Raw genomic sequence first — 17933 nt, 5'->3', positions numbered from 1 at the left:
GGCAGATGAGCACCTTCACTGCTCAGAGCCTTGCTCACCCAGCACCGTTGCCCACATCTTCCTGCCTCGTGTCCCTTAGGCCACTTGGGAGCTTATTAAAAAGTATAGGCTCTGACTCAGGAGGCCGGTGGTGGGGTCTGAGGTTTGCATTTCTCTTGAGCTCCTGGCAACACTGGTGTTACTGGTCCAGAGACCTCCCTTGAGTGGCTGGGGCAGAGGCTGAACCCAACCGGGTTGGTTGTTTGGAGTCATCAGCCAACTTGTTCATTCTCCACCCGTTGCACTGTTTGCTTTCAATCACGCCACACTTTGTATGGTGTAAACTAGCATCTGTGTATCCATCCCAGTGCTTGGGAAAGTGGTCTTTCAAAACATTGTGGGGAGCTGGGGGCGGGGGGACTAGGAGATGGCTTAATGTATGAAGGGCGTGCTAGACAAGCCTGAGGACCCACATTAGGATCTCCAGCACTCGCCTCAACCAGAAATTGTGTGGGGCAGGTGGAAATCGGTGGAAGGGGTTTACTGACAAGACAATTTAGCTAATAAGTGAGCTCCAGGTCAGTGAAAAGACTGCCAAAAGTAAGTTGGAAAGGGACAGAGTTAGACATGTGACATCAATCTCTAAACTCCACATGTGCATATGTGGCCTTAGTGCATAAGAATGCACACACATGCACAGTCATATACACACAGAGGCATACACTTACACACACAGTCACACACAGATATACCAACACATACAGTCATATACAGACACACACAGAGGCATACACTTACACACACAGTCACATACAGACATAGATATACACACAACACACAGAGCTATACACCAACACACACAGTCCTATAAAGACACACATATACAAACAAAACACACAGGCACACATACAGGCAGACACACACAGGCAGACACACACAGGCAGACACACACAGGCAGACACACACACAGACACACACAGGCAGACACACACAGGCAGACACACACACAGACACACACACAGACACACACAGACACACCACAGACACACACACACACACACACACACACACACACACACACACAGACACACAGACACACAGACACACACACACACACACACACACACACACACACACTGGTTTTCTTTAACTCTAAGTAGAACGTGTTGTCTAGGGCATGTGGTGGACCAGCTGGGAGCAGCTGCAGAAGGGGAAAATGCTTGCAGATAACCTAAAAATGTTCAAAGGGCTTTACTTCTTCGAGCCTGACATCCGTGGGCAATTTAGACTTAATTTAAATTGTATCTTAAGTTGTATGTAAGAGTTCCCCCCACCCCAAGAAATCCATAAGCTGATCATAAGCTGAGGCCCTTGAGGGGTTCATGTTGTTGTTCACTGACTGACTGACTGGCTGGTGTGACAAGCTCAGGATACCCTCCTGATGCTTTCGGTGGGACAAACAGCAGCTGTCTCTCCCCTGTAAGGTTTCCACAACCTGTGAACTTGCCTGTGTGGCTAAAGGCACAAGATGGGGAAGCTTTACTGAAGTTTTTATCTTTTAAAAAAATTAAGTTTTCAATTATTAAATAGAACCCACTATTCATTACATAAGAATGAGACTGACTACTCTGGAGGAAAAATGTCACATGTGTATTGGTTGCCTCTTGTGTGAGAAAATATCGTGTCCTGTAGAGCAACCTCTGGGATAGTTTATTTTGGCTTGTGGTCCCAGAATAATGAGTCCATCATAAGGGTTTAGCTTCAGCAGCTAGCAGCAGATGTGGCAGCAGGTGGCCTGATTGGGAATCTGAGAGATGACATCTTCAACCACATGAAGAAAACAGAGTGGACCGAGGTAGGATGAAGTGAGAAACTCTGACAACTGGCCCCAGTGATGTACTTCATTCAGCAAAGTCTCCACTTCCTAAAGGTTCCATGACCCCCCTAAACTGAGTCACCAACTGAGAAGCAAGTTTCAAATATCTGAGACTGAGGCGGGGGTGGGGGGGTGGGGGGTGCATTCTCATTTAAACCACCACAGCTCCTAAGTAGCCTCACCTCAGACCAGACAGGCTGAAATTAGGGTGACTTTCTTACTACCCTCGCCTCATGCATTGTTAAAAGTTAATTTTTTCAGAGTTTTTTTTCCCCCATAAAAGTTTATCTTTTTTTTTTTACTTTATTTTACTATTTATTACTTTCCTTTTGATTAAAAATTTCATATCTGTTTTAAATGTTTAATGAGATTATACAATAGGAAAATTGTTCTTTAACTCTTTGTCCTAATTTCAAAAGAACACTGTTTTGGGGGAAGAAACAGCATTGCTGTCATGCCTTCTAAGCATACAGAAAATCCTATTTAAAGCCTAGAGGGAAATTTTCCAAGCTGATATGTGGCATTAGTTATATGTCTCTAACCACAATTCATATAACATCTAGTAATTTTTATGATTTTTGACAAGATGACAATCTTTATGTATTTCAATATGTTAATTTTTTCTTGTCATCCCTACCAAATACCCCACAAGAAGCAGCTTAAGGCAGAAAGAACTTTGGCTCATGGTTTAGGGGATGCCATGCCATCCATCTACTTATGGATGGACTAACAGAGGGGCCAGGTCATGCCTGGTGGTGGGAGCTGCTTGCTCACATCTGGGCAGATTCAGAATCGGGGTAAGGGATTGCTGGTGTTCAGCTGGGTTTTTCCTTTTTGTTCAGCTTCCAACCCCAGTGCATGGGGTGGTGGCACTGACATTTAGAGTAGACCTTCACCTCTCAGTTGTTGTGGAAGCACCCTCGCATACAAGACCCAGAGTGTAGGTTGTTAATGCACTAGGCTAGCAGTTCTCAACCTGTGAGATGGGACCTCATTGGGGGCTGAATGACCCTTTTCACGGGGGTTGCCTATGACCATTGGAAAACAGATATATATATATATTTATATTTACAATTCATAACAGTAGCAAAATTACAGTTATGAAGTAGCAACAAAAATAATTTTATGGTTAGGGAGTCATCACAACATACGGAACTGTATTAAAGCGTCACAGCATTAGAAAGGTTGAGAACCACTTCCTTAGGTGTGTTTTAATACAGTCAAGTTGACTATGAAAATGAATCATCACAAGCCTACCTTTTGTCAACTTGACATCCCAAGTGCATTACTCGATTGTAACATCCCACCCCAGGGCTCTAAAGTCTCATGTTGATCGCAATGCCATATGCATTTAGCCCATCTCCAGAGTTCCCAGAGAACTAGCCATCCTAACACATTCAAAACTCCAAGTTCAAAGTCACCTCTGAGACTCACAGTAGTCCATTAGCTGTCAGCTCTTGTGAAAATCAAAACCAAGTTAGATACTGTTGTGGTTTTAGTGTGAACTGTCCCTGTAGGCCAGTGGTTCTCACCCTTCCTAATGCTGCGGCACTTTGCTACAGTTCCTCATGTTGTAATGACCCCCCAACCATAAAATTATATTCGTTGCTATTTCCTAACTGTAGTTTTGCTACTGTTATGAATTGCAATGTAAATATCTGATAATTTCCAACGGTTTTAGGCAACCCCTGGGAGAGGGTCATTCAACCCTCAAAGGGGTCACAGCCTGTAGGTTGAGAATCACTGCCATAGGCCCTTTATTTGATATTTGACTTTGAGACTGAGTATCACTAATATAGACCAGGCTATACTGGAACCCACTGTGTAGACCAGGCTATCCTGGAATCCACAGAATCTACATGCCTCTATCTCCTGAGTGCTGGGGTTAAAGGCATGTGCACTGCCTGGTTTGTAGGCTCTTTGTTGTAGCTCATGGTCCCCAGCTATGGAACCTTCAAGGTGTAGCCTCACTGGAAGAGGAGGGTTGCTGGGGACAAGCTTTGAGGTTTTAGAACATGGCTCTACTTCCTATCTTCTGCTTCCTGACTGCAGGTGCAATGTGATCACCTGTCGTCTCCTGCCATCATGGCTTCCCCACCACAACTGATTGTATCTCTTCTTCAACTATACGTGAAAGTGAACCTCCCCTCTGAAGTTGATTATTGTCAGGTATTTAGTTACAGCGAAGAGAGAAGTAACTAATACTATAGGTCCAGTATACAAAGGTGCAGTGTGAGCATTCCCAGTCCAAGAGGGGGCTGGGACAGAAGGTTAGCAAGGACAGAGTTGACTGCAGCAAGGCCACCAATGTGCAGCTCCATGTTTGTCAATCGGGGCTCATGGTGTCATCATCTGGGTCCCAGTGGACTTCGGGAGCCCCATCTCTCTCACAGTGTTGCCCATGGCACGTGTGGCCTCTCTCTCGGGGCACTCCACTCTGTCTGCAGCTTGCCTCATGAATGTCATATGTTTCTGGCATCTTCGGTATCCTGGGGTCTCCATTGTAGCTTCGAGACATTCCTGAGAATATGATATTGTTACTTAGATCAGAGAGAAACACTGGATGACGTTTTACTTCTAACTGCTTGTTTTGCTGCTAGGTTCTGTGACTCCCTCTTGTAGTGCAACAGTATTAAGTCAGTGACTCTGGCGAGCCGTTGCCTTTGTCCTTCCCTAGGAAACATAGGAAATGTCTGTTGCTGGCAACCTGAGCATGGTCCTGGGCTGTGCTCTCATGGCTTGTGGCCTGGCATTTTGTGTGGTTTACTTTTCCCCCTCCTAATGTGATTTAATTAAAAACAAAAACAAAATCCAAAACACTGCCCTTGTCTTAGTCTGTTTCATTCTGCAGTACATTCAATAGCACATAAACAATAAAAGTGTGGTTGGCTTTGGAAAGTCAGTAAGTCTAGATCAAGGAGCCATGTCCAGCAGAGGTTTTCTTGCTGTGTCATTCTGTGGCTGAATGAAGAAGTGCTAAACAGCTTGCGTGCTTGAGCAAGCCAGAACTCAGCTTGCTGCCTTCATAAAACTAGCGGCAATCCACACTTGAGAGCTACCCACCTTACCCTGCCACTTTGCACAGTAAGTGTCCAATACGGTCAAACCTTGGCATGCATGGGATAGCAATTTTGAAGTAGTGTGAGAATAAGGAAGATTAAGGCTACAGTGTGAACTCAGGATTGTCCAGGGGCCGGAGGAGCGCACTGACATTTGTGTGACACTGGGACATGCCTGAGTGTGGTGTTAGTGACCAGTGACAATGAATTTGTTCACAAATTGTGATGACAAAATTGGCTTGCCATGTGGAAGAAGGAAAATTAGATCTTTACAAAGTTTACCTATAGAACACGAGGCAATAATGGATTAAACCTAAAAATGAAAATGTAAACCCTGAAACTTTCCAAATGAAGCATGAGTATCTTTGTGGTGCTTTAAAGACACAGGGGGTGTTTCTTTTCTTTTCTTTTCTTTTCTTTTCTTTTCTTTTCTTTTCTTTTCTTTTCTTTTTTGTTAGTTTCTCATGTAACTGAGGCTGGCCTCGAACCTCTAATCCTCCTGCTTCCACCTTCTGAGTACTGGGATCACTGGAGTATACACCATACCCAACCAGAAGAAATTTTAGACTTTGAATTATTAGCGTGTGAGTGTGTGTGTGTGTGTGTGTGTGTGTGTGTGTGTGTGTGTGTGTGTGTGTGTGTGTATTCACATGACACAGCACGCATGTGGAGGTCAGTTCTCTTCCTGCCACCTATATGTAGGCTCTGGGTCTCAAACTCAGGTTGTCAGTCTTTTGTAGGATGTTCCTTTACCCACTGAGTCATTTCTCCAGCCTAGGCAAGATGTCTTAAATCACAAAAAGCATTACCATAATGGAAAACACCAACCATCTTGTTATGTCAAGATGAAATTATTTTATTGCAAAATTTTATAAATAGGAAGGATGGGAGATAGGTTTTGCCCTTCCCCCATATCGATTGCTGTTAGAATGGAAGTATTTTGGATATGTTGGGTTAAATAAAGTACACTGTTAGGATAATTGCTTTTATCAATAGGGCCATTAGAACGTTTTATAGGACAGTCATTGGCAGTACCTGTTCTATTTCTTGTGGACAGTGCTGACTTTGAATACATAAAGAACTTAGCCTGGTCAATGAGGAAAAGGTGAAGAAGCCAGCAGGAGGTGGACAGAGGTTATAAATAAACTGTTTATTAGAGAGGAAATGCAGATGACTGACAGACATCGAAGATGTTCCATCTCACTCTAAATCAGGGCAGCATAAACTAAAAATCACAATAACATGTTCTTCAGCCAAGACGGAATTTAAACTAGTTAAACATGAGCATTTAAAAAAATATTTTTTATTCCCTGAGGACTTCAGACATGTTTACCAGTGTATATGACCATATCACCCCTGTAATTCCTCCCATCTTTCCTGCTCTACACCCCTCCCAACTTTGTGTCTTGTGCATACGAACTGCTTCATGTGCCTGGGTGTAGGCCCATCTACCTGGGCTTAGACAGCCTACGAAGGCCGATAGCCCTGAAGAGAACCGACTCTTCTTTCCCAGAAGCCTTCAGTTATCAGTAGTTCCTCAGCTAGGGGTGAGGCATCCTGAGCAACTCCCCGTACATTCTGGAATGGGAACTGGAGTTTTAAATGTGGATATGCTGGCCTTTTGGACCAGTGCTCAAGAAGATGGGCCCCCGAACGTCTCGATTTTGCATAGTCACCGAGGCCCAGGGGTAGAAGATGAGCGTCACTGCTTCCTGTCTCCTGCTGGTTCATCCTGAACCCCCGTGTTTAGTCATCTCTTTCTCTGGCAGTCTTCATTTCTGACCAAGCATCAGACTGCTGTCATCCAAACCTATTTCCTGTTCTGGAACTCTTTCTCAGGTGGTGGGTGGAACAGACCCCTGAGTAGTCAGGGAGCAGCATCACAATGACAGTGGTCCCAGGAGAAGGGCTGGTCAAAACCCAAGGACCCCAAGAGTCACATAACCACCCATGGAACTGGAGTATGTACTGGAGGAAGATCCTGTTGGGGTGGCAACTGGGACTTCTCTCAAGGGTGATTGGGCTGTCTGTACAAAGCTGTTAGTCTCCATCTGTTCCTTTAATCCGGATATGCTGCATGGGTGACTCTTAGGAGCACCAGGACCCAAGTGCAGCAAGCTTTAGGCCCAAGGGCTTCACCGGGGTCTATATACTCCTAAGAGAAACAAAAGGGCTTTTCAGTAACTGTGAGTGTAATCCTCTAGCTCTACGACTTGTTTTCAGGGGTGCTCTTGGTGATGGGAAAAGGCCAGAAGCATACAGCAAAGAATCTTTTAATAGGAAGAAAAACTCTGTGAGCATATGTGTGTGTGTGTGTGTGTGTGTGTGTGTGTGCGCGCGCGCGCGCGCGCGCGCGTGCGCACACGTATGTGCATGCACGCACATACACACATGATAAATAAAGAGGAAGTTACAGTATGTTCAGTACATCTTATTTCTAAGTCAGGAAATTGCCACATGCTAGAGCAATGCTTCCACTCAGAGATGTTCAGGATGAGTTCAGGTGTTTCCAGGTGGTGCTGGGAGCATTCTGGCTTATTTGTGCAACCATGAGCTGAGCTGACAATTGAGAGAGGAGGACAGAGAAGTCGGTGCAGTGACCAGGTTGGCAGGAAAACTGCCAACTCCAGCATCTTGCTCATTTAGCCCTCCTGCAGTGCTCTGTGCTTTCTTTTTAAAATGAAAGAGCTGAAAAAATTTTTACTTTATGTTTGGGCAACCTATTTCAAAACCCAGTCAGCCAGAGAGTATTGGGCTATCTTTATGGAGTGGATCGTATGAGATGGATGTCAGTTTAAAACACCAATATTACTCCTTAGAGCTTGAGACATGTGGACACATGATCTAATATCCTTTTGGCAGGACAACTTACTGTGATAACTGGAAACGGCACCTTATGAAAAATCATTCTTTTCCTGTAGCTTTGAATCAGTTTGGCTCAAGCTGGCTTTGTGTTTGAGATCTTGCTGCCTCCGCCCCCTGAGGCACAGGAATATGCCACCACGCCGACTCAGACGTGACATTTTTGTTGTAGCAGCTCTGGGCCACTGTGGGATTGCTCTGAACTTAACCTTGGCACACACATGCAGAAGAGAGCATGCATTAGCTGTGCCGAAACAGGCTCAATCATCAAACTTGGCTCCCGAGAGCCTGGATTAGGTGACTGTCAGTCTGTGTGTCAGAGAAGGCAACCCTGCATATTTGCTATTAGAAGTGTTTTGGTTGCCCGAGATAGCTGTAACAAAACATTGTAGACGATGTGACTTAACAAATGATGGAAATTTCTTCCTTTTCAGTTTTGTAGTCTGTGGAAGCCAGAGGTCAGGATTTTAGGGGGGCTCAGTTCTGCTGAGCACAAGCCTCTTCAGGTCTCGGATGGCCACCTTCTTATGCTGGGAAAACTTCTGGAGAGTTGTCTGAAGTCCCTATTCTGTAGGCACTAGCCCCATTCATGATAGTGCCATCCTCAAAGGTTCCACCTTCTAATGTCATCATACTGTGGGTTAGGAGTCCATAGGTGACTTGAAGGAAGACAAAGGCAGTCTGTCTATAGAATCAGGCCCTCCAGGTAAAGCCTTTGGGGACGAAGAGTTAGATCCTTGCATTGGATCTCATATTTGTGCTTTCTTGAGTCATAGACCCAACACATTTTTTGAAAGTGTGTGTGTGTGTGTGTGTGTGTGTGTGTGTGTGTGTGTGTGTGTGTGTGTGTAAGATGCTATGCCTAGATATTTTGCTTACACATGTTCAGAAGGCAGCATGGAATCCCTGCTCCTGTAGTCTACTTCTGATTTGATCTGCTGACAGAACTAAGCCACGGATTTGTAATTCCTCAGACACTTGAGAGATTATCTCTGAGTTCCAAAACTGGAGTCCTTTCTTTGGGAGTCACAGACCTCTGAGGGTATAGCATAGGCCTGATGGTGACTCTAGCATCATGGTGGCCCAGTGGATGGAGCCAAGAGTGTTAAGAGCACTTGAACAACATCCATTTCTAATTAGTGTTGGCTATTACCTCCCTAAGCACCAGCGAAGACAAAAGTCCAGAACCATCCAGGCAGGAAGGCTGATGCAGCTGCTCACACTGCACCTGGCAGCCTGGGCTCTGTGTCTTCACCTTTCTTGGGGGAAGGAACACCTTCCTCAGGGTTCAGCAACAGCCTTTCCCCTCCAAGCATCACAATGTGCCTCCCAATTCCCCTGCCACTAGCCAGAGCCAAGAGCAATCTTTCCCTGCTTCTCCTTCTACTGGTTCTTTCTGACCCTACAAGTGGTCTGCCTTCTGCTTTCAGGTCTGAAATCATAATTTTTTTTTTGATTTTTTGAGACAGGGTTTCTCTGTGTAGCTTTGGAGCCTATCCTGGCACTGGCTCTGGAGACCAGGCTAGCCTCCAACTCAGAGATCCGCCTGCCTCTGCCTCCCGAGTGCTGGGATTAAAGGTGTGCGCCACCAACGCCCAACTGAAATCATAAAATATTTTTAATGAATGCTATTGTAACCTGTATACAGATAGATTCTGCATATGAGAAAATAAGCAATATTTGTCTTTCCTATTTTCTTCTCTCCCATCTCCCATCCCTCCCTTTAGGGTCCTTTCTCCTATATAACCTCCAATGTGTTTTGATGGTGTGTGTATGCATGTGTGTGTGTGTGTGTGTATGTGTGTGTGCCATCAGAGGAAAACAGTTCTGAGGGCAGAGATCTAGCCATTCATTGATGTCCCTGCACATTGTGCCTCATGGGGATGGGCTCTGCTCATTTGCAGATAAGTAAGTGGTTGTCCTAAAAGTTGAAACTGTGAGAACTGGGGACTTGTGGTCCTTGCTGCCTCCCCTCCAGCTTCCAGGAGGACAGTCCATCCCCCTCCCCCCAGGGTTCCCAGAGCTCACTGGTGATGCCTGGGCTGTGTGCCTCTGACCCATTTCCCCTCTTCATTTCTAGACTGGCCTCATTGTTGCCTGCTACCATGGCTTTGTGGATACTGTGGTGGCCTTAGCGGAGTGCCCCCATGTTGACGTCAACTGGCAGGACAGCGAAGGGAACACGGCCCTTATCACTGCTGCACAGGCAGGTAAGAGCTGGCCTTCATCTCCTCGGGTGCTGCCGCTGGGCGGTATGGGCTCCTGTGGCTCTTGAATGTGTGCCATGAAGATGGAATTGGGTGTGCTAGTAGCAGGTGCCAGGAGGGTGCTGACTGGCATGCAGGAGCACACATTCTCTCTGTGCTCTTGGAGCAACACGTTTACCCACTCAGGCAGGATTCAGAATGGAGCCGCCACCAGCAAGTGTCTCTCCACTACATAGCTACCGTAGGAAGGCAGGCTTTCCTGCCACTCAGAACACCAATACCCTCCAAGACTGGATGGCACGGTGCCGGTGGGCAGGAGTCATAGTCACAGGCTTTGCTGACAGTTATATAACTATGTACATTGAAAAGGTGACCTTGCACTTTACCTATAAAGAAACGCCAGGGACAGCTCTCTGAGCTGTGGAGAATTCATGTACCAGAGTGAGACAAAATTAGTAAGAGGCGTGCGTGTGAATGTGGTTCCAAGTACATTTCACGGTCATCTCTGGAAGCGAATGAATACAGTAGCACCATTACCAAATGCACTTTTACTCCCAGAGGTTTGCTTGCACTGCGTTCAGAGAACTGGGATGTATCTCCATTAGTAGAATGCTTGCCTAGTGTGCTGAATGCCCCCGGTTCCATCTCCAGTACTGCCCAAGCCAGGCATGGTCTCAGCTGTGATGTCAGCACTCAGGAAGTGTGGCTGCCGTGGGACCAGAAGCTTAGGGTCATAAGGTCATCCTTGGCTGTGTCTGGAGTTAGAGGTTAGCTTGGAATATGTGAAATCCTGTCTTCAAATAACTAAATATACAAACAAATACATAAATAAACATATATATTCCATTCAATCATTTTAACGTGAATGCTTACACTGTCTCAAACAGTTATGTATCTGATCTTTCCCTACGTTTTTAGCCTCTGCAGATCACATTTGGCCCTTTGTATCCTGAGATTCCCCATCTGCAGATTCAACATGGTTAGAAAATACACTGTTCCCAGACTGATAGCTGGGAAACCAGCATGGGACTGATCCAGACCCCAAGAACCTGGGTGTCAGTGAAGAGGCCTTGGAAATCATGGGGCATTCTGTAGTAGATCAGTATTTATCCCTAGCATAGGTGTGGACTTTGGGAGCCCATTCCACATAGAGGGATACTCCCTGAGTTAAGACACATAGGGGAGGGCCTAGGCCTAGGCCCTATCCCAAAGGATATGCCCTTTGGGATATCAGACTCTGAACACCCCCTATGGAAGGCCTCACCCTCCCTGTGGAGTAGAAAGGGTATGTGATAGGTAGAGTTTTAGTTGTGGGGAGGTGGTAGGGGGAGGAGGGGAGGGAGAAGGAACTGGGATTGACATGTAAAACAATCTTGTTTCCAATTCAAATAAAAAAATGGGGGGAAAAAGTACATTGTTTTAACTGGATCTGGGACAGGGGCCATAGATAGCTCAGTGGTAAAGTGCTTTTCTAACCAAGCAGACGGCCATGGATTTGGTTCTGAGTGAATCAACATCAATAAAACCCACTCAAATAAAAATAGTATATCAGCACTAAAACACAGATAGACATTTTTCCTTGTTATTTGCTTTAAATACAGTGTAATAAAATACTTATATTTATACCACATTAGTTATTGTAGGTAATATGGAGATGCTTTAAGCACACAAGACGATGTGTGTAGGTTATATGCCAACACAACACTATTCTAAAAAATTAAATTATTTTGTTTTAGATGTGTGGGTATTTTGCCTGCTTGCAGTGCCCACAGAGGCCCAAGAGGGCGGTAGAAGAGGTGGAACTCAGAAGTGAAGGGCCGGTTTGCTTTGAGTCATTCTCCAGTTCACAGGACAAAGAAATAGACACAGAGCCCAGCACTGTCTGCTCAGGCATTGGGGAAGGGTGTGCTGTGTGTGGAATAGGGACATTTTATCTGGCCTGGACTCAGGGCCAGGGTTCAGAATACCTTAGCTAATGTGTCTCAAAGCCTGGGGCTGGGATGGAGGTGCAGGAATGGGTCTCAGGAATGAGGGGACCAGGGATGGTGTAGGAAATGTGATTTAGTAACAATATCTACAAGACAGGAGAGTCCTGTGAGGAAAGTAGGGGCTGGGACACCCAGTGTCCAGCAGGGTGACTCCCAAGTGACATGAGGGAGAAGAGCGGTGCCTGGACCACAGCTGTCAGTGGTGGTGCTGTGGGTGATGGATGAGGTAGGAGTCTGGGCTTTCAGGTGTCTGCTCAGGGGCCAGTGCTGACTGTGGAGAGTGAAAAAGTAAGAAGCGGGGAGTTGGAGAAGCATTGGTTCTGTTTGAAATGCTGGAATAATCAACAAGGAGGGTCCAGTGGCTGGTGAAGGGTATAGCACCAGGAATGTGTGGTGTTGATGGAGGGTAAGGGTAGTGAGGGCTATGGACAAAGGCAAGCTCAACATTGAGAGAATGTGAAGATCTCTTTTCTGATCGATTTGCATGTTAGTGTTCAATGCCTGAGGGATGCTCTCTGAGTTCTTGCCTAATTGAAGTGTTTCTGGGTTGGTGTATGCATATGAGCAACAACTTGATTGAGTTATGATATCGCCTGCCCTTCCCTCCTGCTTTTCTCCCCTGGCCTGCCGCTCCCTCCCTCTCCAGTGTCTTCCCTCCCAGGTGTTGTAGGGGGTAGTTGGAGTCCCACTTGCTTTTTATAGTTTATTGACACACGAAAATGTCACCCATCCTTCATGCTTGACACCGGAAACAAAGATACAGTTTCCAGCACCCACAAGGTTTCTTGTAACTGTCTTTAACTACAATTCTAAGAGATCTGGCACCGTCTTCTGGCTGCATTGGGCACCAGACATGTGCACATGCATGTGCGTGCGTACACACACACACACACACACACACACACACACACACACACACACACACACACTCAGGTTTGATAAACAAACCTTTAAAAATCTACAAAAACTTGCTATTGCAGTCTCAGCTCCTCTGCGCTTGTTTGGGCTCCTCTTGGGTGTGTGTTTACTTCAGGAGACAGTTTCCAGCTGCTTCTGGAATCCCCATCTGCCTGTTTTGTTCTCAGCATTTACTCTCACCTGTGGGGTGGAACAGCCTGTCCATCTTCAACCCACAGCCCCCTCTCTGCAGTGGGAAATGCCTCATGGTACTCACATTGCTGTTTGTTTTTATTTTTGTTTTTTAATGTCAGTTCCCACAGCTTTGATTAGCGCTCCTGGGCTGGCAAATGAGTTTACTGTGAGAAATCCAGAAGCGTTCAAAGAAAAGTACCAGCGACCTGGTGGCAGCCGGCAATTTTGCCGGTTTCCTTTTGTGTTAGCTGACTACCCATATTAGTTACTCTTCTCCCCGCTGTGACAAAATACTTGGTAAAGGCAACGTCAGGAAGGAGGGATTTATGTGAGCTCTGTGGTTTGAAGGTGCAGTCCATCACAGTGTGTGTGTGGGTTATAGGGTTGAGAGTAGCTTTAGCTGTGGTGGCAGGGACTTGGGTCACTGGTCACACTGCCATCACAGCCAGGAAGTGCACAGCTGATGCCCATCTCACTTTTTAATTCACTCAGGGTGTCTACATAATAGAATGGTGCTACCCACATTTAAGGTGGGCCTTTTGTCCCCAGATAGCTCTCTGGGAGCATCCTTACAGCGTAGCCTGGGGTGTGTCTCCTAGGTGACTCCAAAATCAGTCAAGTTGACAACAGAGATTAGTTATCACCCCATCCATGGCTACGTTTTAGGGACAGAGAGAGAGACTGGCTGGCAGTTGCCAGGGTAATGAGAGCAGGGAGGAGAGCAAAAATGATGGGAAGAAGCCTTGTCAGTCTCTTAAGGGGGTAAAGCTACAGCAGGAGGAGAGCAGGTTAACTGGAACAGCCTGGGAACTAGTGTGGGGCTTGGAACTGCTGGACATGTGTTTGAGTTAATAGAGAACCAGATGCCTTCCCTGGAGGTTGGGAGACTGTAGGAGCAGATAAGAAAGTAGTGGCTTTTTTCTGGCGAATAGAAACCCATTTTACAAGGTTCTTGAGGAATGCTGAGTGTTTGTCTGGTCAGAGTCCAGCCCTAGCTGAGGCAAAATTGTCATCTCGGAGGACTGGGACCTGACACTGACCAACTTAGTTACAGAAACCAAAACCAACCAACGAAACACCAACCCTCCAACCAAATACAAACCACACAAAACAACAATAGAACCCCCATAATGTTTTTAGTAAGTCTGTAGTTTTGTGTTGGGTTGCATTAGTGGCTGTTCTTGACCACATATGGTCCATGGTCTGTTAGACAGCCCAGTGGAGGCAACTCTAGTTAGTTCCCAGTGTCTAAATAAGGGTTTTATGATATAAAAAAGAAAATCAATTCTTTATTCTTTCTTTTTTTGTTTTAACAGCGTTTTTCTCTTCCCTGGCTTCTGTTACTGCACCCTGACAGCCAGTTTGCTCCTCTACTCTGTATATGACTGTATTGTTTGGGCCCACCCCAATTCACCCCCACCTCTACACACACACACACACACACACACACACACACACACACACACACACACACACACACACACACACACACACACACACGGGCCCCCATATGCTTCTGCCAGCCCAGGCTTCTAGCTCTGCAAATTGCTTAGCAGGGTGGTCATCTCCCCAGTCCCGGCCCTGATGGTGCTGAGGGTGACCCAAGGCCTCCTATGTACTTACTAGGCAAGCCCTCTACCTCTGAGCTCCCAGCACCCCCATTTTTTCTTCATCTCAGTTTGAAGATTTTCCCTAGTTTGTTTTGGAAATGCCAAAGGCTGCCTCAGTCCCACGGTGTGTATTCTCAGCCTGGCTCTTGCATCTGTAGAACCTGGGTTGATTGATCCACCCACAGTTAATATAGAGCTGTTTAAAACACTGACTGCCAGGCCCTGTGCTAGGAGTTTGTGTTTTAACAAGTCTGGGCCTGTCACCAAGTGTCAGGTATGCTAGTGTCCTGATTAGGGGACCCACTCTGAAGGCCTGGGTTCCAGAGGTTCTCCTAGCAGATGTCATGGGGGGATCCCCCAGAAACCACTCCCATGGCAGCACCACTGACCCCCACGAGATGACTTTAGAGGGGCACAGAGGCACTGCAAATGTCAAGTGCAAAACCAGAAAGTGAGGCTGTTGTGGTTTTCCTGGGAAGCAGGAGGCCTCTTATCTGCTTGTTTTTTTTTGTTTTTTGTTTTGTTTTTTGTTTTTTGTTTTTTTATTTCAGCCACTATCTAGAAATTGCTGCTTGCAGTAAAGTCACTACAAATGGTTTGTGTGTGTGTGTGTGTGTGTGTGTGTGTGTGTGTGTGTGTGTGTGTGTGAGAGAGAGAGAGAGAGAGAGAGAGAGAGAGAGAGAGAACTCCTTTCCATCCTTTACCACTGTTTTACTAATCGGCACTCTGCAGGTCCCCACGTAACCATGGTAACCATGCCATCCAAAGTCAGGCTTTATAGCATCATTCTTTCTTCTCTGTCCTTAGCAACTTGCAGAGCTTGTCCCCAGTGACTTACCACCTCCGATAAGGCCACACTTCCTAATCCTTCCCAAACAGTTGTACTAACTGTGGTCCAGCATTCAAATATATGAGCCTGTGGGGGCCATTCTCATTCAAACCACCGTACATGATGGACAAAGCTGTTGAGATTGTGATTGTAGCCTTTCCCCTTGGTCTGGCTAGGAGCTCTTTCTATGGAACTCTCACAGCTTTGCACAGTCCTCATGGTATGCGGGACTCACTTCCATTTCCCACCCAGATGTCAAGTAAGGAACTAGGGCAACAGTTAATTTCATCAACTTTCACACACGCTGAAACAGTGGTTCTCAACCTGTAGGGGCATGGCCTTTTGGGGTCAAATGACCCTTTCACCAGGGTCACATATCAGATATTTTGCATATCAGGTATTCACCAATCGTAACAGTAGCAAAATTACAGCTATGAAATTGCAACAGCTGTATTACAGGGTCGCAGCATTAGGAAGGTTGACCACTGATCAGGATTGCCAGAGACAAGAGCCTCAGTGAGGACTATCTAGATCAGGTTGACCTGTAAGCATGTCTGTGGGGGATTGTCTTGGTTACATTAACTCATAGAGGAAGACCCAGTCCACTGTGGGTGGCACCATTCCCTGGGAATCGGTTTTGGGGTGTATACATGTAGAGAAAGTGAGCTAAGTAGAAACTAGCATGTGTGTGTTCTCTCTGCTCTTGACTGCGGATGTGCTGTGAGTGGCTGCTTGAACTCCTGTCTTGACTTCCTCTCAGTGATGGACTGTGACCCACAATTGTCAGCTGAATAAACCCTTTCTCCCCCAGATTGCCTTTTGTTGAAACAATAGAAATGAAGCTGCTGGGCTGAGATGGTGGCGGTTGAGAACTGCCGGACGGACGTGGGTGCTGGGAGCAGCGTGTGCTCTTAACACTCAGCTATTTCTCCAGCTCCCATGCCCTTAGGAGGTGGAGGACTAAGGGACAGCAGGGGGAAGGGGGGTAACTGAGCCACGTCCACAGCCCTTTTGAGGCATGGTCCCACTGCATTGCCCAGCTGACCTTCAACTTAACAGGTGTCCCATCAAAGCTTCCTGAGCAATCAGGATTATGGGCTCGTTCCATTGTGCCCAGCTCTTCATTTGTGAAACACATTTTTATTTTTTGTTTTGTTTTCTTTTTTTGGTTTTTCAAGACAGGGTTTCTCTGTGGCTTTAGAGGCTGTCCTGAAACTAGCTCTTGCAGACCAGGCAGGTGGAACTCAAAGAGATCCACCTGCCTCTGCCTCTGCATCCCAAGCTGGGATCAAAAGCGTGCGCCACTACCGCCCAGCTTGTAAAACACATTTAAGAGTGTGTGTGTTCATGCATGTGAGGGCAGCCCTTTATTTTTAAAACAATCTGTCACCTCCAACCATCAGGGTCTTGTTTTACCTTGAGTTTCAGGCAGTGCTTGTTTCCTCCCCACCCTCCCTTTTTCTCCCTCCTCCTCTCTTACTGTTTTAACGAAAAGATTAGAATTTTGGCAAGCCTTTGTTTTCCTAGCCCCGCCCTGCCTCTTCCAGCAAATCCAGCTGTCGTACCTATAACACACTACCCCTGTGCCTGAGGGGCAGTCAGGCAGAGCACTCCCAGCCTCTCCTCTTTGATCCTGGAAGACAGGAAGTGAAACTTGCCTTCCTCCAATCTCCCCTCTTCTAGTAGCAATTCCCAGGGAATCCCTGTCCTCTTAGTGGGATGCTGCATTTCCAAAGCCACCAGCTCCCTCTACTGGCCTGATCCAGAGACTACAGTGAGTCAAGCCAGACAAGACTGTGGACAACAGCTTCCCCTTTCTAAAGCAGCTCTGAGTGAAGGAAGACATCTTTTCACCTGTCCCTGTGCTTAGTGACAGCAAGACTCAGCTGTAATTGGTGTTTATGACAATGTTGAATGAGTCGGTAATTAATTACTGTGGCGGCCATTTAATCTTAAACGGTGGGGCTCATGGCTTGATGATCATGAATTGTCTGCTAAGGGAGCTGTTTCCAAGGGAGTAGTCACGAGCCTGGAGTCTACAGCCAGTTGGAGGGCTGTGGCTCACTTTGGCACATTGGGTTCAATCCTGTTGCAAAACCAGGGAGGAAGGAGTGTTTGAAAGGACGGTCCATCAGGTAGCTGGGTGTTGTGGGTGGGGTGTGTACAGAGACCACAGGTTAGAGACAGAGTTCCTGGGGGTTAGCAGAAGAGGTGTAGACATCTCAGAGATACTTACATATCCGTGTCTATGGTGGCGCTATTCATAGTAGTGAAGTTACAGAACAAACCTAGGTAATCTAGGTAATTCAGCAGCTGGGCTGTGTAAAAAAAAATGTGGTATATATACATATGGATTTTTTCAACCATAAAGAAGGAAGTTATTTGCAGGAAAATGGATATGGCTGGAGACAAGTTTCCAGAAAGACAAATA

The 17933-nt window shown here is 46.2% G+C and overlaps 1 protein-coding gene across 2 annotated transcripts in view; it reads left to right on the top strand.

Moving 5' to 3' along the window:
- The window catches only part of Ankrd33b (ankyrin repeat domain 33B), a 63898-nt gene that overhangs the window by 31444 nt on the left and 14521 nt on the right, over positions 1-17933 (top strand). For both annotated transcript variants that reach the window (XM_035439158.1, XM_027400071.2), the window contains exon 2: positions 9857-9986. In XM_035439158.1, coding sequence (XP_035295049.1) covers positions 9857-9986 — 130 coding nt within the window. The remainder of the gene's footprint in view (positions 1-9856; positions 9987-17933) is intronic.

This window comes from Cricetulus griseus, chromosome 2 (genome assembly GCF_003668045.3).
Source record: "Cricetulus griseus strain 17A/GY chromosome 2, alternate assembly CriGri-PICRH-1.0, whole genome shotgun sequence".
NCBI lineage: Eukaryota > Metazoa > Chordata > Mammalia > Rodentia > Cricetidae > Cricetulus > Cricetulus griseus.
The sequence above is the reverse complement of the archived record's forward strand: the minus strand, read 5'-3'. Positions and strand labels throughout refer to the sequence as shown.